The sequence below is a fragment of the Rhincodon typus genome, chromosome 28, assembly GCF_021869965.1.
Source record: "Rhincodon typus isolate 14 chromosome 28, sRhiTyp1.1, whole genome shotgun sequence".
Lineage (NCBI taxonomy): Eukaryota > Metazoa > Chordata > Chondrichthyes > Orectolobiformes > Rhincodontidae > Rhincodon > Rhincodon typus.
This window is the reverse complement of record NC_063359.1, coordinates 18580289-18606561: the sequence shown is the minus strand read 5'-3', so window position 1 is coordinate 18606561 and position 26273 is coordinate 18580289. Positions and strand designations below refer to the sequence as shown.

The following is a 26273-nucleotide window of genomic DNA, read 5'->3' as shown; positions in this document are numbered from 1 at the left end:
GATGAACACAGCAGGCCAAGCAGCATCATAGGAGCAGAAAGGCTGACATTTCGGGCCTAGACCCTTAAAGTGAAAGCTTATTTTGGCTCCATATACTTCTGAGAGACAGGACTCTCCCAAATGAAGGTAATTAAGTCCAAGCACCTATTTCACAGATACACACATTTGATGGGCTGTACACAACCAGCAGTCTCAATTACAATCCAGACTTTATGGCACTGGCAAATGATATGTGACGCAGTTGTCATCGTGATATTTGCCGAGTACAGGATAAAATTAATAATTACATATGCTTGTTTCAGATTTATGTAATATTAAAAGAAAAAATTCATTCTATATTTTCTCTAGGATAGATCCTTGGTTGCACTTAAATTCAAAAAGTGGCCATGTGCTTAAATACGTGGGAGACTGCTGTCCTAGCTGGTCTTGATCTTGGGTTTGGAGTGTGGTGGTATGGAGTCTTGGTGAAGATGTATAGCACATCTTGCAGATGGTACACACCACTGCTACTGAGCTCCGGTGGTGGAGCAGGTGAATTTTTTTGTGGATGTGTTGCCAATAAAGTGGGCTATTTTGTCTTGGATGCTATCAAGCTTCTTGAATTTTGTTGGAGATGCACCCTTCTAGGCAAGTGGGCAGTAATCCATCACATTCCTGACTTGTGCTTTATAAAATAGTGCATACTCTTCAGGGATTCATAACTTAAGTGACTTGCTACAAGATTCCTTGCCTCTGACCTGTGACAGTACTTATATGGCCAGTCCAGTTGTTTCTAGTCAATGGTAATCCACAGGACGTTGACAGTTTGGTTGGGGGGAGGTGGAAGGTGTTGATGGTAATGTAATCAAACATCAGAGAGTGCTGGTTAGATTCTTTCTTGTTGGAGATAGTAATAGCCTGGCACTTGCATTGTCAGCCAAGACCAGATATGGCCCACATCTTGCTGCATTTGTTCATGGACTGCTTCTGCATCTGAGGAGTTGAGAATAGAGGTGAAGATGGTGCAATCATTAGCCAACATTTCCAGTTCTGACCTTATGATGGAGAGATCATTGATGAAGCAACTCAAGATGGTTGGGCCTTGGACACAAAACTGAAGAACACCTATGGAGAAGTTCTTGAATTGCAATGACTGACCTCCGCCAACCAGAAACACAGAAAACAAGACCAGAATTAGGTCATTCGGCCCTTTGAACCTATTCTGCCATTCAATATGATCATGGCTGGTCAACCAACATCAGCACCTGCTTCTGCTTTCTTCCCACACGTTTTGAACTCTTTAACCATAAAAACTATATCTATCTAAGCTTTTCTTGAAAATACTATTTTGGTTTCAACCACTTTGGGTAGTAGAGTTCCGTACGTTCACCACTCTCTGGGTGAAGAAATTTCTCCACATCTCAGTCGTAATTGGCACATCTCATATCCTTAGATTGTGACCTCCAACTAGGAGTGTTTCACCTTTATTTTCTATTTCATTCTAATTTTGCTAGGGCCTCCTTGATGCCACATTCAGTCAAACATAGCCTTGATGTCAAGGACAGTTATTTCTTGAGACAATTCTCATCTCTGGAATTCAACTCTTTTGTCCATGTTTGAACCAAGGCTCTCATCACAGATGCTCCACACATGCTGAGTATTTCCAGCATACTCTATTTTTCTGACTGTTCTGAGATTAAAGAATAAGGTTTGTAACACTCTTATCTCTAAGTCAGAAAATTTCTGTTTCAAGATTCACTCCAAAGTTTGAGCACAACAGTTGAGGATGACACTGCAGTGCAGTATGGAACTATTAAAAGGTATCATCTCTTGGATGAGACCTTAAACTGAAGCTTCATCTACCCTTCCAGGTGGACTTAAAAGATCCCATGGCACCACTGCCAACAGAAGAGTGATCTTTAGTGCCTTGACCAACATTTATGCCCCAATCAACGTCACAAAAGCAGATATCATCTCACTATCATATTGCTTTTGTGGGAGCTTGGTGTGTGCAAATTGCATAACAAATTTTCTCCTTTACAATGGTGACACACTTTAAACAGCACTTCCTTAAGCTGTAGTGTTTTGAGACATCCAGTGGTCTTGAGAGATACTACACTGTATATAAATTTAAGTCTTCCTTCAATGGAGCTTACAAAACAAAGCAAACACTCCAGGCAAAGGGTTTGCAAAATGGTCTCCTTTGTCACCATACCATTCTATGAATTTGTAGAATAATGCTTCACCTAGTATCACATTGATCTGTATTTGAAAAGTTTATTATACAGGAGAACGTTATTGTTGAATTACTTACCGGATTTGCTTTCACTAGGCACTAGTTGATACAGGGCACTGGGAGTAAAGCTCCATTAAAAGAACAGGCAAGTTAAAAGAGCAAAGACATCTGTGAACCTTAGTACATACCTTCGGTACACTGAAATTCAATAAGTTATTACTTTGGGTTATTTTCTCCGGCACTTCTTATTCATACATCCCAAGGTAACAATCTCAATGTTGACTTTTGTGGCTCATCACTCAATATATGCTTTCTTGTCCTTACTAATTGCCCACGAGGAGGTGGAAGTGAGCCTCTTTTGCAAACAACTCTTCTAGGATTTCCTTATGCTGATAAAATACATACCTTTCAGTTGCACTTCCTCACAACAATGTGGCTGAATTAATATAATCTAAGTGTCAGCAGCTAGTATATCTAATGTGCTATTGCCAAGAAAATGGCTATAATAGTGGAAATATAAATATAATAACCTCACAAAAAACACTGCCTGGATAAATTATAAATAATAGCGTACAATATTTACAACAACAAAGGAAAGGATGAATCAAAATCAGATTAAATTCTTTAATTATGTCAAACCCACATGATTATTTCCTTTTTTTCCCCATTGACAAGTCACCAAAGAAAAGGAGAGAAAAATAATTCAAAGATGAATTCATTAATTTTTATTTTGAAATTTTATAAATGATTTTATAAAAGTTAAGCTTTTGCTTATTAAGAACACTTAATATATTGGGACTCCACAAATTGCTTTGTATGGACTGTGTGTAATTTGTATCATCCCCAGAAAGCAGATTCTTGGAACAAATTGTCCTCCAAAATGACTGTTCTGACGTGCCACTTTGAACAAACTCAGGATCTCTCATAATACAATTAATTCTGATGCTGTATTCAAGCTTTCATTGAATAAGTTTCAGATGAATAAGTAATTGAAGCGATCGTCCTTGTTGCTTGAACAATTTCTAAGAATTTCAACTGTCTAGAATTTAATGCCACTTCTAGACACTGAGATTTAAAATGAAATGAAATAATAATTTTACAGCCATGATCGATAATGGCAAAAATTGAATTTAAATGCATGCATGATCCATATTCTAACAAAAATAATTCACATATGTAGTATTCTTCATGTCTTCAATAGATCTCAAAACGCTTCTCAGCTCATTCATTCTTTTTGAAGTGTAATCAACATCAGATGTAGGCAAACCAGTTTGGACGTTGTAAGGTCTCAGAAGTGACAAATGAATTGTAAACAAGCTAATCTGCCTTGATGACATTTTTTGACAGATGAATATTAGCCAAGACGTTGGCCAAAATGTGTATCTTTATGGCTAGGATTCACCTAGTGGTGAATGGAAATTAGATAACTTGTAATCTTAAAATTATATTTTGTTATAATTACTAACTCTGTTAAGTTAGTAACATAGATTGTTTGAGCTGGCAAATCATCTGATAATCTGTTTCTTCCACTGCTAAATGATTTTGCCAACATGATAACAGAAAAGTGAAGGAAAAAGGTTCTAATGTAAACATTCATAAATAATTAAGAAAAGCTATAAATTAGTGAAGTTCTTCAGTAAATTACAGACGTTTGTAGAGAAGTGAAAATTTTACAACTGCCAATGTTGAAAATGCAACAAACCAGAATAGGCAGAAGCAGTCAATCAGAAAGCTGTAAAATAAATAAAACACCATAAGATGTTGCAAACAACTTTTGTCTTTTTTGTCACAGGACACATTCTGTTATCTATCAAAGTAAAATTTTGCAGCACTGCTGTGTGATAAAATGCAATGATGTCCTTTATTTTCCTCTGCCACCTGTAAGAATACAAACAAAAATCTACCCATTTATAATTCTTCCCATCCCCATCCTAATTTCTCAGCTCTGTTTACAGCCTGATGCTGCATATGATATAGCTGTAGGGAATCTAAAATTCATCTGCCATACTTTTGAGTTGCGTTCTTTGTATTTTGTGGCTTGCACTCACTAGTTTCATAACCTTTCACAATTTAAAGTCTCTCAAAACCACAAGGACTGTTAAGTATTATGGTGGCTTCAGCAGGTTAGATAGCTAGATAAAACTGCTGGACCTCCTGCAAAAGCAGGTTGGACTAAATTTCACATGCATTTCCTGTGTTCTCCATGATATTTGCAACATATTTACAAACACTTTTCAATGACAAAGCTCACACTTCATAAGCTAGATCCATAGAAAAATAAATTATTTTAAGTTTGTTAGAATCTCACAAAGGATGAATATATGCCAAAAGTCCACATATGCAACATATTTTAAATTAAAGAAAGTATTACCCTTAGACTTCTGAGAACATATGGGCTTTTTAAACTTTTAAATTAACTGACAATACTTGTTGAAACATTCTTCTTCAGCAGCAGTACCGCATCAGTAAAGATGCTACACAGATGACTTAAATGTATTGCAATCTTATAACTTGACACTAATTTTAAATTCCTGTAAAAATACAAAATGAAAACACAAAAACTATGAAAAGTTATTATTAAATGTATGTTTCCCAAGAGATGTTTATGCAGTACAGTGCAACTCTTTCCATGTCACTCACATAGTGTCAGTATCAACTGATCAGTCAAGTATAACAAAGACAGATACATAGAAAATGGCCATCTACTTTACCACAATACGTGCTTCTCAGTCTTAGAAGAAGAGTATTGCTCAAGGTTCCAGTTTTCCTCATTAATCATTCTGTGGTGGCTCATTCTGAGACCGCCAAGTACTATAAATTATGTATGAGGTAAGTTTTGTAATTTAGCCCACTAGGATTCATTCAGCTAGTAGACTGAGGAGATATTCCTGTGTATTTCATTGTTATTATGTTCATTTCATAAGCTGGTTGAAACTATTCATGGAAATCTAACTCGGGGTTTGAACATCCCTACGGTCAGGATCCATACCCATGACAAAGTGTGAATTCTGCCCATTTTTCTCCCTTCAGTTGAATAGCCAACTTGCCCCAACTCCTTACTACAGTTGATCATACGGCAAATATTAAAACGTTATATCTGAGAAATTTATGTGTATCAGTTCTGGCCATGATATGAACTTGGGTGTCTGAGATTACTGATTGGAAAAGACAAACATGGATCCTGGAAAACTTTAATCAAAATTCATTGGAAAAAATTAAGATTGTTCAAGTTGGTTTTTTAACCAGGACTTTTCAGTCTACGTTGTGCTTACTGTATTTTCTTTTCAAAAACTGACTTGTACCAAAAGTGAGATCAGTGTTTACAGCAACCAATATGAAAAATCAAATGTTAATTTAATTTTTTCTATTCAACAGCTTTCCAACATTGGAAATAACATATTATGTTGGCGTAGTAATAGACTGAGCTGAACATTTCACAGTAGAGAGCTGCTTCAAAGAACAATCAACAAAGACAGAAAATGCTATGAATACTGAGCAGGTCAAGGAGTATTTGTAGGCAGCAAAACAGAATCAATAGTTAAAATTACCCCTGCCCCTGAACTTGCATGCAATGGCAACTCATTTGTGAAAGTACAGCAAATTTGATGGAACTAGATTCTCAACATTAAGGAAAAAAGTCTGATTCTGCAACAAAGTTTTGTTAGCAAGTGACAAGAGGCTTATTTGCTTGCGCTTACATGCCATGAGTACCCAATCTTGACTCACTGATGTCCATTTTCAAATTCTACAAGGCTTCAGAGAGAAACTAGACGGTGTCAATGCTCAACATATAAGACATAGTGGGTACCTGACAACTTCAGCTCACTGCTCTTATAGGCCTCCATCTTAGACACCAGTCCCAACATCTCAGGGCAAGCTCCATGGGCAATAATTGCCCACACCTCCTGTGCATGGAGGTTCCTTCGGACACATACCTGCCGCTCCACAACTTCATGATACATCTCTAACCATCATACAATACAGTTTTCCACTTCAATAAGCATTTTGGAGTGTACTGGTACCTGTACTCTAATGCTGCTACCAAGGCACTTTGCACATAGGAGATTTCATGGCTTCAACCATGATGCATCTCAGGGCTCCTGCTTGCTCTCTTAACACTCATTCACTTTGTGCCAACTTGGAAATTGACAGCATCTCTATCTTGCTTTGTGCATTCACTCTTTGTCCTCTCATTCAGAACTTATAGACCCACCGTACTACTGTCTCGTCTTGCCTTCTAGTGCAGAACATAGCCTTGGTTGCCAGCAGTGATCAGTCAATGGAGCAGACATTCTGTTGTATGGCACAGTGATAGGTAAATGTTACATCTGCACCACATGGGGGTCAGGAGAGGTTATTAAAGTTTCCAGAGCAAGCAATAGGATAGAGAGCATGGAAAGGGTCAGGAAACAAATTTTAGGCACAGAGATAAGGGTATGAATATGAGATGGGGATGCGGTCAACGCATGACTGAACGTGTTATATTTAAATGTGTGCAGTATAAGAAACAAAGTAAATGAGCTGAAGGTGTACAATCGGGTAGAGCTGAAGAACTGCAAAAGAAAAAAGACCCTGATGGGGAGTTACGTACAGGCCCTCGAACAGTAGTCAGGGTGTAGGTCAGAAAATAAATCAGGAGATTGAAAAGGCATATAAGAAGGCACTATTACAGTAATCATGGGGGACTTCAATATGCAGGTGTACTGGGAAAATCAGGTTGACAGCAGATCAAGAAAAAAAGAAATTCATGGAATGTCTACAGGATTTTTTTTGGTGGTACAGGCCACGAAGGAATAGACAATTTTGGATTGGTAATGTGTAGTGAGGCAGACTTGACTCGGTGAAGGAATCCCTGGGGACAGTGACCACAATATGACAGAATTCACCCTGCAGTTTGAGAGAAGCTGGAATAAAATGTAATGGTATTACAATTGAATAAAGGCATCTATGAGGACATGAGGGGAGCTGGCCAGAGTTGACTGGAAGAACCACCGAGTAGGGAAAAAACTGTAGAGCAGCAATGCAGGAGTTTGAGGGTAATTCAGGAGGCACAGCAGAAATTCATCTCAAGGAAGAACTACCATATGAAAGGGAGGATGAGGCAACCATGGCAGACAAGGGAAGTCAGGGACAGCATGAAAGCAAATTAAGAAGCATACAATGTGGTGAAGATTACTTTTTAAAAGGCTTCCCCAACTATCAGAAGATAACCAAGAAAGAAATGGGAAAGCGACAGGTGGATGATGAAATACGTGGGTACGATAGCTAGCAATATAAAAGATGGAAAGTGTTTTTTAAGATATCTAAAAGATAAGAGGGGGCAAAAGTGGACATTGGACTGCTGGAAAATGAGGCTTGAGAAGTAATAACAGGGAACAAAGAAATGGTGGAGGAACTGCAGATGAACTTTGCATCAGTATTCATGGTGGAAGATACCAGTAGCATAACAGAACTTCAAAACAGTCACAGGGCAGAGGTGAGTGCAGTGGCGGAGACAGCAAGAACTGCAGATGCTGGAGTGAGTCGATACAGTGTGGAGCTGGAGAAACACAGCGGGTCAGGCAACATCAGAAGAGAGGAGAGTCAACGTTTCAGGCCAAGACCCTTCATCAGGACTGAAGAAGGGTCTAGGCCCAAAACGTCGACTCTCCTACTCCTGTTAGTACAGTGGCCATCACTAAGGAGAAGGTGCTAGGGAAGGTGAAGGATCTGAAGGTGGATAAATCATCTGAACTGGATAGACGTTTGATGTTTCGGGTCGGGATCCTTCTTCAGACCCTTTTTCTGAAGAAAGGTCCCGACCTGAAACTTCAACTTGCCTGCTTCTCTGATGCTGCTTGACCTGCTGAGTTCCTCCAGCTCCACTCTGCATTGTCTCTGACTCCAGCATCTGCTATTGCTATATAAAAGCTCTGGTTAGGCCGCATTTGGAATATTGTGACCAGTTCTGGGCTCTGCATTAAAGGAAGAATGTGCTGGCATTGGAGAGGCCCAAAGGAAATTCACAAGAATGACCCCAACCATGAAGGCCTTGTCATATGAGAAGCAGTTGAGGATAGCAGGTCTGTACTTGGAGTTTAGAAGGATGAAACCGGGATCTGATTGAAACTTAGAATACTGAGAAGTCTGGATAGAGTGGACGTAGAGATGATGTTTCTACAAGTGGAACCTGAGGGCACAGCCTCAGCATGAAGGGATGATCCTTTAGAACGGAGATGAGGGGGAAGCACTTCAGCTAAAAGGTGGTGTATCTGAGGATCTCATTGCCGCAGAAGGCTTTGGTGCCAAGGGGTTGAGTGTATTTCAGATAGAGATAGATAGGTTCTTGACTAATAAGGTGATCACGAGTTACAGGCAGAAGTCTCCATATTAGTCTTCCACGTCCAGGTACTCCATAGTTCTCCATGTTGTACTGTACAGAAAGTATGCCAAGCCTTCATTTGTGGGTGATTCAAATGCTAACTGCTCACACTACTAAGGAGCTTTTGAACTTCTGATATTCCTCACACAGGCTCATTGAACCATGAACAATGGATCCAGTCTCAACAGGGGTTGTCACCACTATGGCTATGGTTCCACAACAGTGCAGAGAAATTGAGGAGCAGAGACACCAGCAAGACCAGGAACACCAGCAGTTCCAGTGGTTGGCTGTTACTGATACAATTTGTGTCAGATCACAACGCCTCATCTCAATACCCCGATGAAATCAGCGTTGTGACCTGGGCAGTTAACTTTGCCATTATGGATAGGCCTCCCTCAGGTGCTAGGTGTTATAGACTGTACACGTGTAATGTTGAGAGTGCCACATCATAACACTGATGACTTCATTCAAAAAAAAGGATTTTATTGCATGAATGTACAAACAGTCTGTGATTATCAGTGCTAGTTCTTAGGACGGTCATCTTGCATCTGTACCTGACATTGATTAGGCCACTTTTGGAATAGGATGTTCAATTCTGGTCTTCCTGCTACAGGAAAAATGTTGCAAAACTTGAAAGGGTTCAGAAAAGATCTACAAGGATGTTGCCTGGGTTGGAGGGTTTGAGTTATAGGGAAAGGCTGAATAGGCTAGGGATATTTTCCTTGGAGTGTCGGAGGCAAGGGGTGACCTTATAGAAGTTTATAAAATCATGAGGGGCATGGATAGGGTCCAGGTCTTTTTCCCCAGAGTAGGGAGTCCAAAACTCAATGACATAGATTTAAGAGGGACCTAAGGAGCAACTTTTTCCATACAGAGGGTGGTGTGTGTATGCAACGACCTGCCAGAGGTGGTGGAGGAGGCTGGTACAATTGCCATATTTAAAAGGCATCTTGATGGGTACATGAATAGGACGAGTTTAGAGGGATATGAGCCAAATGCTGGCAAGTGGGGCTAGATTAATTTAGGATATCAGGTCGGCATGGATTCTGTGCTGTACATCTCTATGACTCTACAACTGTCATATCCCTACTTATTTCTTCACTGGATGCTTTACAAGGATGTTTCTCGGAGACCATGTTTACGCCCTGCAACTATAGCTAATAACTCTACTGGACAACTCCTTGACTGAGGCCAAGTGTACATGCTTTTCACCAGGCCACTGTGGAGCAGACAACAGACTACTGAAGTGAAGGCTCTGCTGCTAGGATCAGTCTGGTGGAGCCTTACAATACAGTCCAGACAAAGTGTGCTGCCTAATCCTAGTATGCTGTGCTCTGTACAACAGAAGCAGGTAAAGTGGAGGACTCTGAAGAGCAAGGAAACAGCAAAAGTCTTCCAAGGAGGAAGCTGACGATACAGAACATCTCCTTCAGCATGACAGAGCGCTGTAGTGTCCGGTGAAACATGCAAGATTTAATTGTCACTCAGTTCCAACAGATGTGAGCTGGGTGCAGTGTTCACTCATTGATTGCAAATTTGTAGTTGACTGTAAAGTAACAGTCCCTATCTGTTGCCAGAGCCAAATACAGCTTTTCTTTGTTCTTTCCTTGATTTTGCTGTTGTTGAATATAAGTCAACATTTGAATACTTTCCAAAGAGGCTCCCACATTGAACAATGTGAAGGCATGAGGCTCGATCATCAGTAAAGAGATGGAGGGTGTCATCAACAGTGCTATAAAGCAGCATCTGCTCAGCAATGCCCAGTTTGGGTTCTTCCAGGGCTACTCAGCTCCGGATCTCATTACAGCCTTGGTTCAAACATGGACTAAAGAACTGAATTTCGGAAGGGAGGTGAGAGCGACAGCCCTTGACATCAAGTACGGCAACAAGGAGCCCTTACAAAACTGGAATCAATGGGTATTGGGTGCAAAATGTCCACTGGTAGGAGTCATACCTGATACATAGGAAGATAGTTGTGGTTGCTGGGAGGTCAGTCATTTCATTTCCAGGACATATCTGCAGGAGTTCCTCAAGGTTGTGTCCTCAGCTCAATCTTCACCTACTTCATCAATGGCCTTTCTTCCATCATAAGGTCAGAAGTGGGGATGTTTGCTGATGATTGCACAGTGTTCAGCACCATTCGTGAATAATAAAATCAGAGAATCCCTACAGTGTGGAAACAGGCCACTTCGCCCAACAAGTCCACACCAACTCTCCGAAGAGCACTCCACCCAGACTCAATCCCCTACCCTATCCCTGCATCTCCCATGGCTTATCCGCCTAACCTACACACTATGAACAATTTAGCATGGCCAACTCATCTGACTTGCACATCTTTGGACTGTGGGAGGAAACCGGAGCGTCCAGAGGGCAACCACACAGACATGGGAGAACGTGCAAACTCCACACAGTCACCCAAGGCTGGAATTAAACCCAGTCCCTTGTGCTGTCAGACAGTGGTGCTAATCACTGAGCCACCGTGCTACCCTTGTATTCTTGTGGAATGTCCTGATGAGTGCACACTGCAACTAATTGTGTCTTTTCTTTAACAATACTCAAGTTCTGAGACGAGGGCACATCACTGCCTAGGCGAGCATTTATTTTCCATCCCTAATTGCCCAGTGAGCAGTTAAAAGTCAACGGCATTGTTGTGGGTCTGGAATCACATATAGACCAGACCAGGTAAAGATGACCATTTCCTTCCCTGAAGGACATTAGTGAACCAGATGGGTTTTTCTGACAATTGACAATGGATTCATGGTTCTCATTAGACATTAAATTCCAATTTGTTTTTGAACTGAATTCAAATTCTGGCAGGATTTGAATCCAGATTCAAACAACATTATCTGGGTCTCTGGATTAACAGTCCAGTGATAACACCACTAGACCATTGCCTCCCCTAAGATACCAAAGCAGTCCATGTTCAAATGCAACAAGATGTGGGCAACAGTTCAGGCTTGGGCTGAAAAGTGGCAAATAACATTCGTGCCACACAAATGCCAGGCTATGACTATCACCAATAAGAATGAATCTAACGACCACCTTTTGACATTCAATGCTGTTACCATCCCTGAATTCCCCACTATCAACATCCTGCGGATTATCATTGATGAGAAACTCAACTGGACCTGCCAAAAAAACATAATGGCTACAAGAACAGATCAGAGGTTAGAAAGTCTGTGACAAGTAACTCACCTCTCTACTCCCTAAAGCTTGTCCATCATCTGCAAGGTCCAAATCAGGAGTGTGATGGAATACTCCCCACTGCCTGAATGGGTGCAGCTCCAACAACACTCAAGAAGTTTGACACCATCCAGGACAAAGCAACCCACTTGATTGACACCACATCCACAAACATCCACTTCTTCCACCACTGACACTCAATAGCAGCAGTCTGTCCTATCTACAAGATGCACTGCAGAAATTCATCAAAGATCTTTGGACAGCACCTTCCAAACCCATGACCACTTTCATCCAGAAGAACAAGGGCAGCCTAAATGGGAACGCCACCAAATACAAGTTCTCCCCCAAACCACCAATCATCCTGACCTGCAAATATACTGTTCCTTCACTGTTGCCGGGTCAAAATCCTGGAATTCCCTCCCTAACAGCATTGTGGGTCAACTGTAGTGTTTCAAGAAGGCAGCTTACGACCACCTCCTCAATGGCAATTAGGGACAGGCAATAAAAGCTGGCCAGCCAGCAACACCCACATCCTATGAATGAATAAAAAAAAAATTCTAGTAAAATTTAGTCCAATGTTTTAGATTGGCAGCTTCTTGGTTAACATAATTTCTCTCTTCACTGCCTGACCAGCTGAGTACTTTTTCTTTAAATTCATTTAAGGGATATGGGTGTCACTGGCTAGGCCAGCATTTATTGCCCTTCCTTAATTGCTCAGAAGACAGTTCAGAGTCAACCACATTGCTGAGAGTCTGTAATCACATATAGGCCAGACCAGGTAAGTAAGGATGGCAGTTTCCTTCCATAAAGGACATTTGTGAACCAGTTGGATTTTCCCAACAATCGGCAATGGATTCATCATTAGATTCCAGATATTTATTGAATTCAAATTCCACCAAATGCCATGGCAGGATTTGAACCCAGATTTCCAGAACATTACCCAGGTCTCTAGATTAACAGCCCAGAAATATTACCTCTCGGCCATCGATTCCCCCTCCCCCGCCCCACCCAACATTAGCTGTGTTTATTTCATATTTCCAGCATTGAAATAAAAGTTGATTCTATGCAAAACATTGGTAATAGCATATTATTCATTTGATTGTGAACGGTAATAACTGGCATCCACAGAAAAACACAGCTATGGTTATGGAAACAGGAGTCGGTCACTTGTAATTTGCAACTAAATAAATGGTCATAAAAATTTATCAAGATTAATTTCTATACAATTCACCAACTGGATCGCTGGAATATAACAATGGATGCATTTTCTTACAACCATTATCTTAGCAATTTTCAGCAGCAGATTTAAACAATATATTAGCTTCTCCTTCCAAAGTCTGAGTAATTATTTAATTATATCTTTTGAAGTTTTCTGAAGATTTAGACTCTGCATTGACACAAGTAGATAAATATATCAAAAAAATCATCCAGTTTAGGTGTTAAAAGGTGTAAAATTCATGTAGTTTAAAATGATCCATGGGCCAAGCGTATTGTACAATTTCTGAAATACAAACAAACTGAATAAACTATGACTGGAAAAGGTAACACATCTTGATGGAAGTTTGGCCATTAGATGTGGAACTAGATAACCAGTCCAATCCATACCTTTTACCATGCATAGCCATTTTTCTGACTTTCCGTATGTTATTTATTCCCTCAGGAATAGATATCACAAAAGTAAAGCCTTCAAGCAAATAATACTTTGAAAATGTATGTTAATTTTCCTAAGCAAACCATTCAGACTCCAACGGAATCACTTCATAATCTGAATCATATTTAACAGTGATTACAGTTGTGCATTTCATCTGATATTTCCACTGATGGTAATTCCACATTCCCAGTATGATTCTTGTCTAATTTTTTGTTGTATTTGCCAAGGGTAATGCACTACTAAACTGTGCTACTCAAGCTAACTGCTCACATTGTGAACAGTTTACCTCTGTTGGCCATTGGGATATTGCCGAATCACATCCTCCTCATGTTGAACGACACGCATCTGCATGTATTCACAAAATTACCATTTATTTCACAAAATACATTAATTTAGACTGATTATATGGCTTATACATTTGGTAGATAAATTTTAAAATCAATGGGTTTGATAAAATTAGTGAAACTGGCTGTCAAAGTCCATTGATGCATTACTGTTTATGTTCAGTGAAAATTCTTCCCTGCACCCCCAAGATATACTTTATATACTTGAAAAAAAACACTTAGCTGTCAAAACCAAAGATTTGAGTAAAACAGATTTCTTAACTTACACTAAGGTGAACTCAGCATTAATACAGTGATAAAAGTCAGCATAATGGGTAGTTTTAACTCACAAAACTGACTTACTTAGAGAAAAAATTAGGCCCATAATTCATATCCATGTCAAAATTATAACTACAGTGCAATGAACTGATCCTAATTAAAACTTTCAAAGACATACATTAATTACATTGGATAATTCTAAAATGTCTGCAACTCTTTTCTACAAACATTATATTTTCTCCATGAGATTTAAGGAAACTTTCTATTTTGTGCATTTTACGTACAGCAAATTTGAATAACAGCATGAAAATATTCACGATAAGCCCACAGGATTTACTAGCCCAGATCGTCCAACAGGCAACAATCATTGGCATATGGAAAGAGAGGGTTCCAGCTGGATGATGTGGGTCGGGGTGGTTGATGGAGAAATGGATGAGTTGGCGGGTGGGGGTGGTAATAATTTGTTCGGTAGCAAGTTAGGTCTGGTTGGGCTGGGGACGGTAGTTGAGTATAGTCACATCTGCTCATGGAGGGAGGATTGGTTAGATAGCTGAGAGTAGTTGTGGTCGGTTCAGGTAGGATAGCTGGGGTATCAGCTTGATTGCTTAGGAGATCAGTTGTGACGTTAAGCTCAAATTACTCAAGATTTTAATCTGTCTAACATATCCTGGGAAACTACACAGGTATGTGTATCAAAATTGTCCAAAGTCTCTAATTCCTCACTCAGTCAGAGACATTCACTCGGTTTCTTCATCATCATAGAATCCCTACAGTGTGGAAACAGGCCCTTCAGCCCAACAGGTCCACACCGACCCTCAGAGCATCCCACCCAGACCCATACCCTCACAACCCACCTAAATATACATCCCTGAACACTACAGGCAATTTAGCATGGCCAATTTGCCTAGCCGGCACATCTTTGGACTGTGGGAGGAAACCAGAGCACCTGGAGGAAACTCACGTTCTTGAGAAACAAGGGAATTAGTCATTGGAAGTTCAAACTTCCCAGCACATCAAGATGGATTTATCATGCATCTTTGATCACATATTTGACCTCTGACAATTCAGAGACTGGAAAATTTACCCCATTCTGCTAGAACTTTGTGTAACTTCACAAATGATGTTGCTATGAATTGAGTTAAATCTGATTTAAATCATCAGCACAGTCTTTTAGTTTCCACAGTTCCCCAATTATGAAATTTTTGGTTCTTGCAAAAATAACATCTGAATTTTCAACAAAGGGATGTATGGCTGTCAATGTTAAGACATCTGATTATGACCAGTTATTTTCAAAGGTATCTTACCGTGCTTCAGCATGCCACAATGATAGAAGATTTTTTTTTTTTTTTTTTTAGGGTGAATTACCATACTGTCATTGAATTAAGAAGGTTAAAAACAAATTGCCTTTTTTGAAGATTTCTGTCACTGCTTGGTAAACATACAGGTTTTGAAAACAAAATAGGGTATGAAAGAAGATGACATTGCTTGGTTCATCCAATACATGGCACCTGATTTTATTAGTAGCAATTCTATCTGATTAATCCACATTAATTTCTTTTTCCTCAACTCCTGTAAAACGTTTACACCCCATGGTTAGTATCTTCATCACTTTTAGGCACTTCAGTTGATCTAACTTATGCATCTTGCTGGAAGAGACACACACTTCCACAATTATTTTCATTAAGTAACTTAATTGCAAATTCACGTTTAACCCTATCTGAGTTGAAGTTCGAAGATTATGTCTCCCATTAGGTTTGGCGTTACAGCTACGCCTGCAAAACTAACACAGTTCAGTGTCACAACTTCCTCCATAAACCAAAGGTTCCTCTTTGCTTTTCAGTGAATTCGAGATAGGAATTACTCACTGAAAAGAGAAGGAGCTTTGGTGTATCTGCAACTTAACAGCCTGTGCTCCATTGCAGATTTTTCAACCTACTAGTCAGCTTTTGAAAAGTTTCACGATCAAAGTGCATGGTCATAAATTCAATCCTGGTCTCTGAAACTCAGCTGACCTCAGCGAAGGATTTAGTATTCTTTGGTTTGAATCAAGAGGAGACAATCACCCAGCATTCCTGTTTCCAAGTATTTACCTACTGCAAAGTACGTTTATAGGAATAACAGATAAGATCAAAATTGGTCTTGTGTACTTAGACATATAGATGTTGACAAAGTTAATACATGACAAATGGTTATATAGATGAAGTACAAGAGGGAATCTGGTGCCCATGAAACCACAATCATGTACCATTTAATCCCTTCAAAAGAAAGTAGGATAATGTTATAAAATAGTTCATCTTAATGTCTGGCTTGTTTAGTGGTAAACATCTGTCTCCAAGTCAGAAGATTAAGCGAATAAAATACATTTCAGAGGCAAAACTTTAAGACAATACTGCATTTTCAGATGCATCACTAAAAATGGCCTTAGCTGTAAAGGATCTTAGGTCATTTTTTTTGAAGTATATGAGATTTCTTCCAATTCCCTGGCCAACTTTTAGTCATCACCCAAAACCATCAAGAGGAGGCTACCTCTTCACTACTGTTTGTGGGATTTAGTTCTGTGCAAATTGGCTAATGTGTTTGCCTACATTAGCAGAAGGACTGCATTTCAAAAGTACTTCACTGGTTGTAAAGTGGTTAGGGACAGCCTGAGACTTAAAGGGTGCTATAATTAAGTTATTCCTTCTTTCTTGCCAACTGTTCATGGCTTTCCATTTGATCAAGATTACTCTAGACACAGGTAAGAGAATTTGAACATGATGTAAATTAAGCAAATGGAAAACAAACAAAAATAGTAATTTCTTATTTTTGCATTAAAACTGTAAGTACTTACCTTGAGTGGTCTACTTCTGTCATCAAGGAAAAGTATATTTTCTGAAAGGAGCAGCGTCCGTGCTGGGTTGCATAGATCTAAGGGCTGCAAACAATAATGCAAATTAGTTGCAACAATTTGCTCAGTTTGACTTCAATTTGGTGTGACAATTTAAGTTACCACTTACTAATATCTCAGAAATTGTAACCTCCATGACAATTTTCTTTTTTAAAGTAGCTTCAGTCACTTGAAAACTAAACTTTTCTAAAAACAATTAGACAATAGTATAAATGCACTAAGTTTCATCCAGAGAAGAAAAGGGTTGAGTGGTTTTTTTTTTACAGCTTTTGCAGCTGAAGCACAAACCAATCAAGTTCTAAAAGCATTTCCTCTGTCTGGACTTTTGCTGCAAAACTCTTAACAGTTAGTTGAGATTTGCATATCAAAAAGAACAGGATGTCAGAGAGCTGTTGCCCACTGTAGCCAGTACAGTTAACCTCAGAACGTGGGCGTACTTCCCAAAATAACCTTGTGCACTGATATTACTTTCAGTTTAAAACAGTTTGCATGCTTGACGGAAAGGACATTGTGCAAAGACAAAAAATCCTTACTATATATGTGTATATATAACCTGTCATGTTGGCTTAATATGACCACACGAGCTCCTTCAGCAAACAGGTGAGAACATTTTTAAATGTTATTAGTGTAGGGAAAGGAAAAGCAAGTTAAGTAAATAATAGAAATAAGCGAGTCTGATCTGATAGCTTTTACAAAGTCATGGCTTCAGAATGACAGATTGGAATCTGAATGTTAACATGACATTTGGGAACATCAAGAAGTTAGGAAAGCTGGCACAATAGACAGGCATGATCTACATTCAGAAAACCAGGAGGTAGAGGGAGTTTGAGTCAAGATCAAAAAGGGTAAAGGCAAGAAGTCACTTTGGGAATGGTCTATAAGCCCCCATGCAGCAACCAAATGCTAGGATAAGAGTAGAAAAGAAGCAGCAATTGGAACTTGTTAGAAGGTATGGTGATAATCATGGGGGATTTTAATCTATATATATACTGGAATAAAATCAAAGGAACAAAGGTAGTCCCAATGAAGAATTCATAGATTATTTTCAGAACAGCTTCTTAGAACTGCATGTTCTGGAGCTAACCAGAGAGCAGACTGCACTAGAAACAGAAAATTGGAGCACCATTAGGCTATTTATCCCTTTGAGACTGCTGTCATTCAACATGATCATGGCTGATCACTTAACTTAGTGACCTGTCCTTGCTTTCACCCCATACCCTTTGATCCCTTTAGCCCTAACTATACCTAACTCCTTCTTAAAAACATTCAATGTTTTGATCTCAACCACCTTCTGTTGCAGAGAACTCCACAGGCCCACCATTCTCTAGCTGAAGAAATTTCTCCTCACCTTAATCCCAAATAGCCTGCCCTGTATCCTTAGACCATGAACCCTGCTTCTGGACATCATGGTCATTGGGAACATACTTCCTGTATCACCTCATCTAGTCATGTTAGAATTGTATAAGTTTCTATGGGTTCCCCACCACACACCACACCCAACCCCTACTTATTTTCTTAAATTCCAATATAGTCTTAACCAATCCAATCTTTCTTCATATTTCAGCTCTCCATTCCAAGGAATCATTCTGGTAAAGGTTTGTTGTCCTGCCCCCATAGCCAGAACATCCTTCCTCAGAGAAGGAGACTAAAACTGCACACAATACGCCAACTGTAGCTTCACCAAGACCCTGTACAATTCCAGCAAGACATCCCTGCTTCTGTAGTCAAATTCTCTTGTTATAGTTGCACCTGCATGCTTAGCTTCCGTGACTGGTGTACGAGGACACAAGATATTCTAAAGGGTAACATACTGGCAGAGGTAGCAGATTGCATAGCTTACACAGAAGATAAAGTAAGCAGAAATGGATAATTTTCTGGTATAAGATGGAATAAGTGGTGTGCCGCAGGGATCAATGCTGAGTCCTCAACATTTTACAATTTATAAAAATAACTTCACTATTTGCTCAAGACATAAGAACAACACAAGCAGACTACATTATCATATGGATTAGTTAGGAGAGTAGGCAAAGGTCTGGCAAATTGAGTATAATGTGGGAAAATGTGCAATTTTCTATTTTGGTAGTAAGAATAAAACCGAAACAGAGCATCTAAATGGTGAGAGATTGCAGAGCTCGGAGTTGGAGAGATCTGGGTGTCTTAGAGTGTGAGCTGCAGAAGGTTAATATGCAGCTATAACAAGTTAAGAAGAAATCTAATAGAACGTCATTGATTATTGTGAGGGGAATTGAATACAAAAAAATAGGGAGATTGTGCTTCAGTCATACAGGGCATTTGTGAGATCTCATCTGGATTAGTGTGTACAACACGGATCTGCTTATTTAAGGAGGTTATATAAATGCAGTTCAGAGAATGTTTACTAGACTAACTGAGGAAAAGTTGGGTAGGTTAAACATTTATCTGTTGGAGTTTAGATCAGCAAGAGGCAATTTATTTGAAACCTGTAAGATCCTGAGTGCTCCTGGATGTGAAAAACATATTTGTCCCTATGGCAGAATGTAGAACAAAGGATCACTGTTTAAAAATAAGGAGTTGCCCATTTCAGACAGAGATGAGGAGGAACCTTCTTCTCACAGAGGATCACGAGGCTTTGGAAAATTCTTCCTAGAAAGGTGATGCAATCTTTGAATTGCTTTTAAAGGCAGAAGTGAATAGATTCTCTGTAAACAAACAGGGGAAAGACTATCAGGGGAAGCAGGAGTTGAGCTTAGAAGCAGATCAGCTATGACCATACTGAATTGTGGGGGAAGCTCGGAAGGCCAAATGGTCTACACTCCTGCTCCTTATTCTTATACATGCTCCTGAGTGTGTTCCTCATGGGCACACCAAAGAGTCATAGAACTTACTGGCCCAGAAGACTGCCATATGCTCATCTACTCTCTTAGTACATGTCAAACATGGTCTAGATCACAATGTAAGGCATCATGAAGGAATTCAAGATTTTCAGAAAAAGTTACCCAATGAAACTAGCTACATTCACGTGAAAATATTATCATTGCCCTTTGAATGTTCACTGCAATAATAACCAAAAATATCCTTTTGTTCAAAAGGTGCTTGAAATTAAATTTAGAATTCAAAAATATTACCTGAACAAAGAGAGGGAACACCAAAATTTTTGAAGCAAGTGCCATGCATGTCCCATAGTTACTATGGGGAATATGAGATTTCACAATTGTGCAGTTTCTGTAACTTCCATAATTCTTCACTGCTTGTACAGTTGATTTCAAGATATCTGTTGAAGATCCTATAAGTGACTGTTTTCTCTCTGGGCGACAGTTAATTCTGCTTCCGCCAACATTTGCTACAAGAACAAGTAATACAAGCATCTTTAAGTTTGCAAACAAGAAAATTTGAATTTTGAGAAATAAGCATATCATGCCAATTAAAGTTGCAATCCCAACATGACATAAATTTGAGAATGTGCTGCATAACACCGGTTATGAATTACAGACCACCATTTTTAAAATGTTCCACGTCATAGAGAGCTCTTACATATTTGTAATATGCAAAAACTGAACGTAAACTTTTCTTTGTTAACATTAACATATATAATATTTAGGTTATTGGTCGTAGATTTATGGGGAAACAAAATTTATACTTAGTTAAACTAGTTTTGGGGTAAATATCCAGAAATAAATAAATAGTACCTGTGTTAGCTGCAACTGTGTGTATTCAAAATTGATTAAAATCACAAGTTCAGCAAAACAAGACTGTAATTTACAGTAAAATGGTTTTCAGTGCAGTCCTTCAACGATATCACAGAATGGTAAATTTGAGAATTTATGATAAAATAAAGCAAAATTAACCAATATATTGTAAAACGCTAGTTGTGACTGTTAATGAGTAAATGTGGGATCACTGTTATTCAAAGATTTCAGACATGTTACCTATTAAAAATCAATCTTCTACATACTTCTTTGTCCAATGTAAACAACATCCCTAAATCAATTACACATAAATTGTACATTATAAAATACTTTGGTGGTTTGTAAAATGTCCTTCACAACACTGTCATACTTTTCAAATGGTTTGCATTCTTGAAAAGAAAGTCAGACCATAAATTTTGCATAGCAAGAAAGCAGGAACAGGATTCTGAAAGGTATGCTTTGTGCTGTGTGGACTTTTAAATAATCATAGCATACAGCTAGTGATTGATTGATTTATAGTTGACACATGTACGAAGATACAATGAAGTGTGTTCTTTTGCGTGCTCTACAGGTAAACCATACCATACCAAGCGCATTAGGATGGCAGAACACAGTGTAAAATACAGCGTTACAGCCATGAAGGTGCACAGAGAGCGCGAGAGCGAGACAGAATCAGAATTAACATTTGAGAGGTCCATTCACAAATCTGTTAACAGCAGAGGTGGTGGTTCTGGAATCTATTCGTAAATGTATTCAAATTTAAATATCTTCTGCCTCATGGAAGAGGGTGGAAAAGAGTATAAGCAGAGTAGGAGGGGTCTTTGATCATGTTGTTTACTTTCCCGAGGCAGCAGGAAGTACAGATGGAGTCAATGCATGGAGGGCTGGTTTGCATGATGGACTGCACTGTGCTTACGACTCGGTACTTTCTTGCAGTTTTACTATGCTGTGATGCATCCAGATAGAATGCTTTCTATGGCGCACCTATAAAAATTTGTAAGAGCCCTTGTGGACAATCCCAATTTCCTTAGTCTCCTGAGGATGCAGGGACATTGTTATGTGTTCTTGACTGTCACATCGACGTGGGTGGACCAGGACAGACTGTTGGTGATCATCACTCCCAAGTACTTGACGCTCTTGACCATCTCCATCTCAGCTCTAGGGTAGGGTTTTTAAAATTCACAGGATGAGGGCATCGTTGGCTAGGCCAGCATTTATTGCTCATCTCTAATTGCCCAGAGGGAAGTTAAGAGTCAACCACATTGCTGTGGTCTGGAATCACAAGTAGGCCAGACCAGGTAGGGATGGCAATTTCCCTAAAGAACATTAGTGAATCAGATTTCTTTTTCCCAACAATCGACAATGGATTCACAGTCATCATTAGACTCTTAATTCCAGGTTTTTAATCAGTATATTGAATTCAAAATCCATCATTTGCTGTGGTGGGATTTGAATCCAGATCCTCAGGATTAAAAGTCGAGTGATAATACCACTCGGCTATTGCCTCCCCAACCATGGTGCACAACCATGGCAGGCTAGCAAAGGATCGAGTTAGCCTGCACCACTTAAAGCTGGCTTGCACTTATTAAAAGGGAATTGTAATTTCACTGGAGCAGTGCTAGCAGCCATTCCAAATGGGATTTTGACCTGGGAAAGACATAAGTACAATAAGAGCTTAGAATTCTGCCTCTCCAGTACAAAAGTGATGATCAACTTCAAGTGAAAACTTACAGATTCATTCATGAAACAACAACTGATGTCAATGCCTCTGTTTTCATCGAAGCTCAAGCAGTAATCATCCACCATCCAACACGTCAGTGCTCCACTGGCAAGCTCAGAATGGAGTCCTTTAAATTTAGCCTGCTGCCATGATGGCTTAGACTGCTGATACGAAACCTGCAGATACCAGTGTTCAAAGGAACTTGCAGAGTGTCACTACAGGCCAGCAATCCACCCCATAGTACACAGATAGGATTGCTGGGGTGTTGCCCCAGTAGAATGTCAGGTGTATGATGGAGCACAAACTTACTGCCTAGATAAGCGGGTATAAGATAGGACTGGAGCCTAATCCTTACATGCACTTAGACGCTCTTATTTACAGTGATATATTACAAGCATACACCTCTAAATCCAACAACAGTTTCAGTCTGTTCCTGTATTTCGGAGCACAAGTGAATCCCCAATTAAAATGCACCATCTGAAAACAATTGAACCCTAATATACAATTAACACTTTGTTCTCAAATGACAGCACTCATCCTCTCATAACTTCCAATCTGCCAATGTTTTTTCTGTTGGCCTGTCAGCTAACCAGCCCAGACTGCTGCTGCCCATACAAAGGCTGTGCCTTCTTGAGCCAGAACTTTTCAACATCATCCTGAAAGGCCAGGCACAGTCTTTCCCAGTGAAAGGGAACAGCCTTCAACAAGCTATGCTGCAGCCACAAAGGCAGATTTGCACAGAAACACTAGATTAAAGAAGACGCTGAGACCAGATTTTTAACATTAATAGCTGCTGAATATTAGTACATGCAATTAGCGGTTAAAATTATAAGTATGCCCTCTTCCCAAGACAACATGATGAATAAAGTTAGTTATAGTGGGACAACTTTGAAATCCTTTGCGATTTGCAAATGGATTAGACTTGTTTGGTGGGGCAGCATGGTAGTTCAGTGGTTAGCACTGCTGCCTCTCAACACCAGGGACCTGGGTTCAATTCCACACTTGGGCAACTGTGTGTGGAGTTTGCACATTCTCCCCATGTCTGTGTGGGTTTCCTCTAGATGCTCCAGTTTCCTCCTGCAGTCCAAAGTTGTGCAGGTTAGGTGGGTTGGCCATGCTAAATTGCTCATGGTTAGGTGGATTAGCCATGGGAAATGCAGGATTACAAAGACAGGGTATGGGGATGGGATGCTTTTTGGAAGGTTGGTGCAGAGTTGATGGGCTGAATGGCCTGCTGCCACATTGCAGGGATTCTATTTGGCACCCTTTGGCATTTCCTTCTCTTTGCTGGTGTCATAAGCCTTCAAGTTATTTACAGAGTATATCTTTTACATCCTAGAACTGATGGAAAACTGTCTGCATTTGGGTCCCCAGAACAAAACCAGGGTCTCTGGATTAATAGTCTAGCAATAATACCACTAGGCCATCAACTCTTCAAGCAGGAATTGAGCAGAAATGGAAAGCTCAGGTGGCCCACGGAATGCAGAAGTCAGCAAATTGTATTCCTTCACTTTTTGGTGTCCACTGCAGCAAATGTGGCAGAAACTGCCATTTCAAGGTGGGGTTCCTCAGCCATATAAGATGATGCTCAATACATAGTTGGGCAACATGATGCAATCCGTTATAAGATGGAAGGCTGTTATCACAGCTTTTATTAAACTGTAAATGCATAAAGAAATATTGATAATGACACACTCTACATTTATAGTGGCTATGAACTTTGTCAACTTCCTGGAGATAAAATCCTTCATATAGTCTGGAACTGAAACTTTAAAAGCATTGGTACTTAATGCATTTCCTCATCGAATAGGACATTGTATGCCTCACACACATTAGTCGCATTACAGCTTTCAAAGCTTTCATGTATTAAAGAGCTTCAAAAATGCAAGTGGCCGACAAATGCATTGATTCGTTAAACCACTATCCTTTCAGTTAATAATGTTGTTTGACTCAAAGATCACACCAACAGAACATGAACCAAATCACTAACCAATTGTTACACAGCTTAGAAGGAACGTTGGTTCCCATCCACCACCCTTTGCACTTACACCTACCATGTGCATTTATTTAGCAGTCACGGTGGCAGACCTCAAGACCAATGCAGAAATGAGCTAAAATGAAGTTCAATTAAATAAAGTGGTGTATATTGCAGACTTTGCAATATTGTAAAAAAACTGACTCAAAATCCCATTTACTACATGAACATTTCTTCATTTACATAATGCCTTACAAGAACATTTCAATTAACTACATAGTCACTTAAAACAACAAGCATTGGAATTAATTTATGGTTCCACTTCAAAGTCAAAACAATTTCGAGCTGTCAAATCAAACTGTAAAATGGCAGGCATACTACTGTGAGAATGGAGGTTTATGAAATCAGTCATGTAGCACAAATCCAGTGATAGAAATCTGCCCATCTTATGTCAACACAGTGAAATAACAAGAAATGATATGCCGTAGAATTTTTTCAAAGATTCAAAGGACAGGACTTTCAACAGTTTGACACCTCCCTTTGATAGTTACTTTTGAAAGATCGTCTGGCATATCCTGTTGACAGGTACTTTTAACACTTTTGGCAGTTAATTTTACACACTTTTTACACATATTCATGGTTACTTTTTACCACTCCAAAAAGACAACCTTACCTCCCTAAGGGTACCTAACCTGCTCTAAAAGAGAGACAACCTCCACCAAACATGTCCTGGTATCACATTCAAAGGAATACTTCTCCAAAGAAGTATCCTGGTTATCCAAAGAGATTCGCACAATTCAGATTTACTCTTACCAAGACTACTCTGCACATTTCAGGATCTATGCTTCTGAATGATGAGAATTAGACTTAAGTGACTCCATTAATCATAGCTACAGAGATTCCTTCCCATTTCCACCCTTACAAAAATGGAAAATGCGCGGTTCTCCAATGTGGCAGGTCCCAGTCTCATACTGCCTCTCTGGTTATTCAAACTACCCTTCTTTATTACCATGTTTATCTCATCCACGAGACTTGCATCTTACTTCTTCAACCGCAATCTAACTGAACCTCTAATATTACAACTTCCTTTCTGTTTTCAATTTGGCAAGTGGCTCCCTATCCAAACAGAATGCCCCATTTTATTTCAAAATCATCCTCACTAATTTTCAAACACCCGTTCTTCTCCAAAGCCTTTGAGCATGATGTATTTCACAACATTCTGCTCAAATCCCGCCAACCAGAATTTAGCTGCTCCCACAGCAAGTCAACCTTAAATCACAAATTACATCAAATATAATTGCCTTCTTATTCCGCAGCTGGGCCCTGGACAACTAAATAAAAGAGCGGAGACTACTAACAGCAGAGATCTCAGAAGACCCTGTTCAAGTTCAAGCGGTGTCACGGTGGCTGAGTGGTTAGCACTGCTGCCTCACAGCGTCAGGGACTCAGGTTCAATTCCACCCTCAGGTGACTGTCTGTGTGGAGTTCTCAAATTCCCCTGTGTGGGTTTCCTCTGGTGCTCCAGTTTCCTCCCACAGTCCAAAGATGTGCAGGTTAGGTGGGCTGACCACCTTGCTAAATTGCCCACTGTGTCCAGGGATGTGCTGGCTAGAAGGATTAGCCATGGGAAATGCAGGGTTACAAACATGGGGTGGATCTGGGTGGGATGCTCTTCTGAGGGTCAGCGTGGACTCGATTGGCTGAATTAGCCTGCTTCTACACTGTAGGAATTCTATCAATTAATCATTCTACGAAGTGTTCAGTCATGCCCAATGAATGAATCAGTAAACTTTTGGCGGTAAGATGGAAAAAAGTTTTTACATTGAGGGATAATGCCCACTGACAGGCAAAGTTCCCGAGAAGAGGTCTTGTATGCTCAAAGGACATACAAGCAAGACAAGGGGGGTTGGCAGGGGCAGGGGCAGGGGCAGGGGCGGGGGCGGGGGTGGGGGGAAGAAAGAGAGAGAGCGCGAGAAAGAGGGGGTGAATTCTCTCAACAAGTCTGAGCAAAACT

General features: G+C 39.8%; 1 protein-coding gene across 4 annotated transcripts in view; it reads right to left on the bottom strand.

The window, feature by feature from the left end:
* The window catches only part of rgs3a (regulator of G protein signaling 3a), a 275278-nt gene that overhangs the window by 112464 nt on the left and 136541 nt on the right, over positions 1-26273 (bottom strand). For all 4 annotated transcript variants that reach the window (XM_048613560.1, XM_048613559.1, XM_048613561.1 and 1 more), the window contains 2 exons: positions 20004-20218; positions 16843-16926 (listed from right to left, as the gene is read on the bottom strand). In XM_048613560.1, the coding sequence (XP_048469517.1) occupies positions 16843-16926; positions 20004-20218 (299 nt within the window). The remainder of the gene's footprint in view (positions 1-16842; positions 16927-20003; positions 20219-26273) is intronic.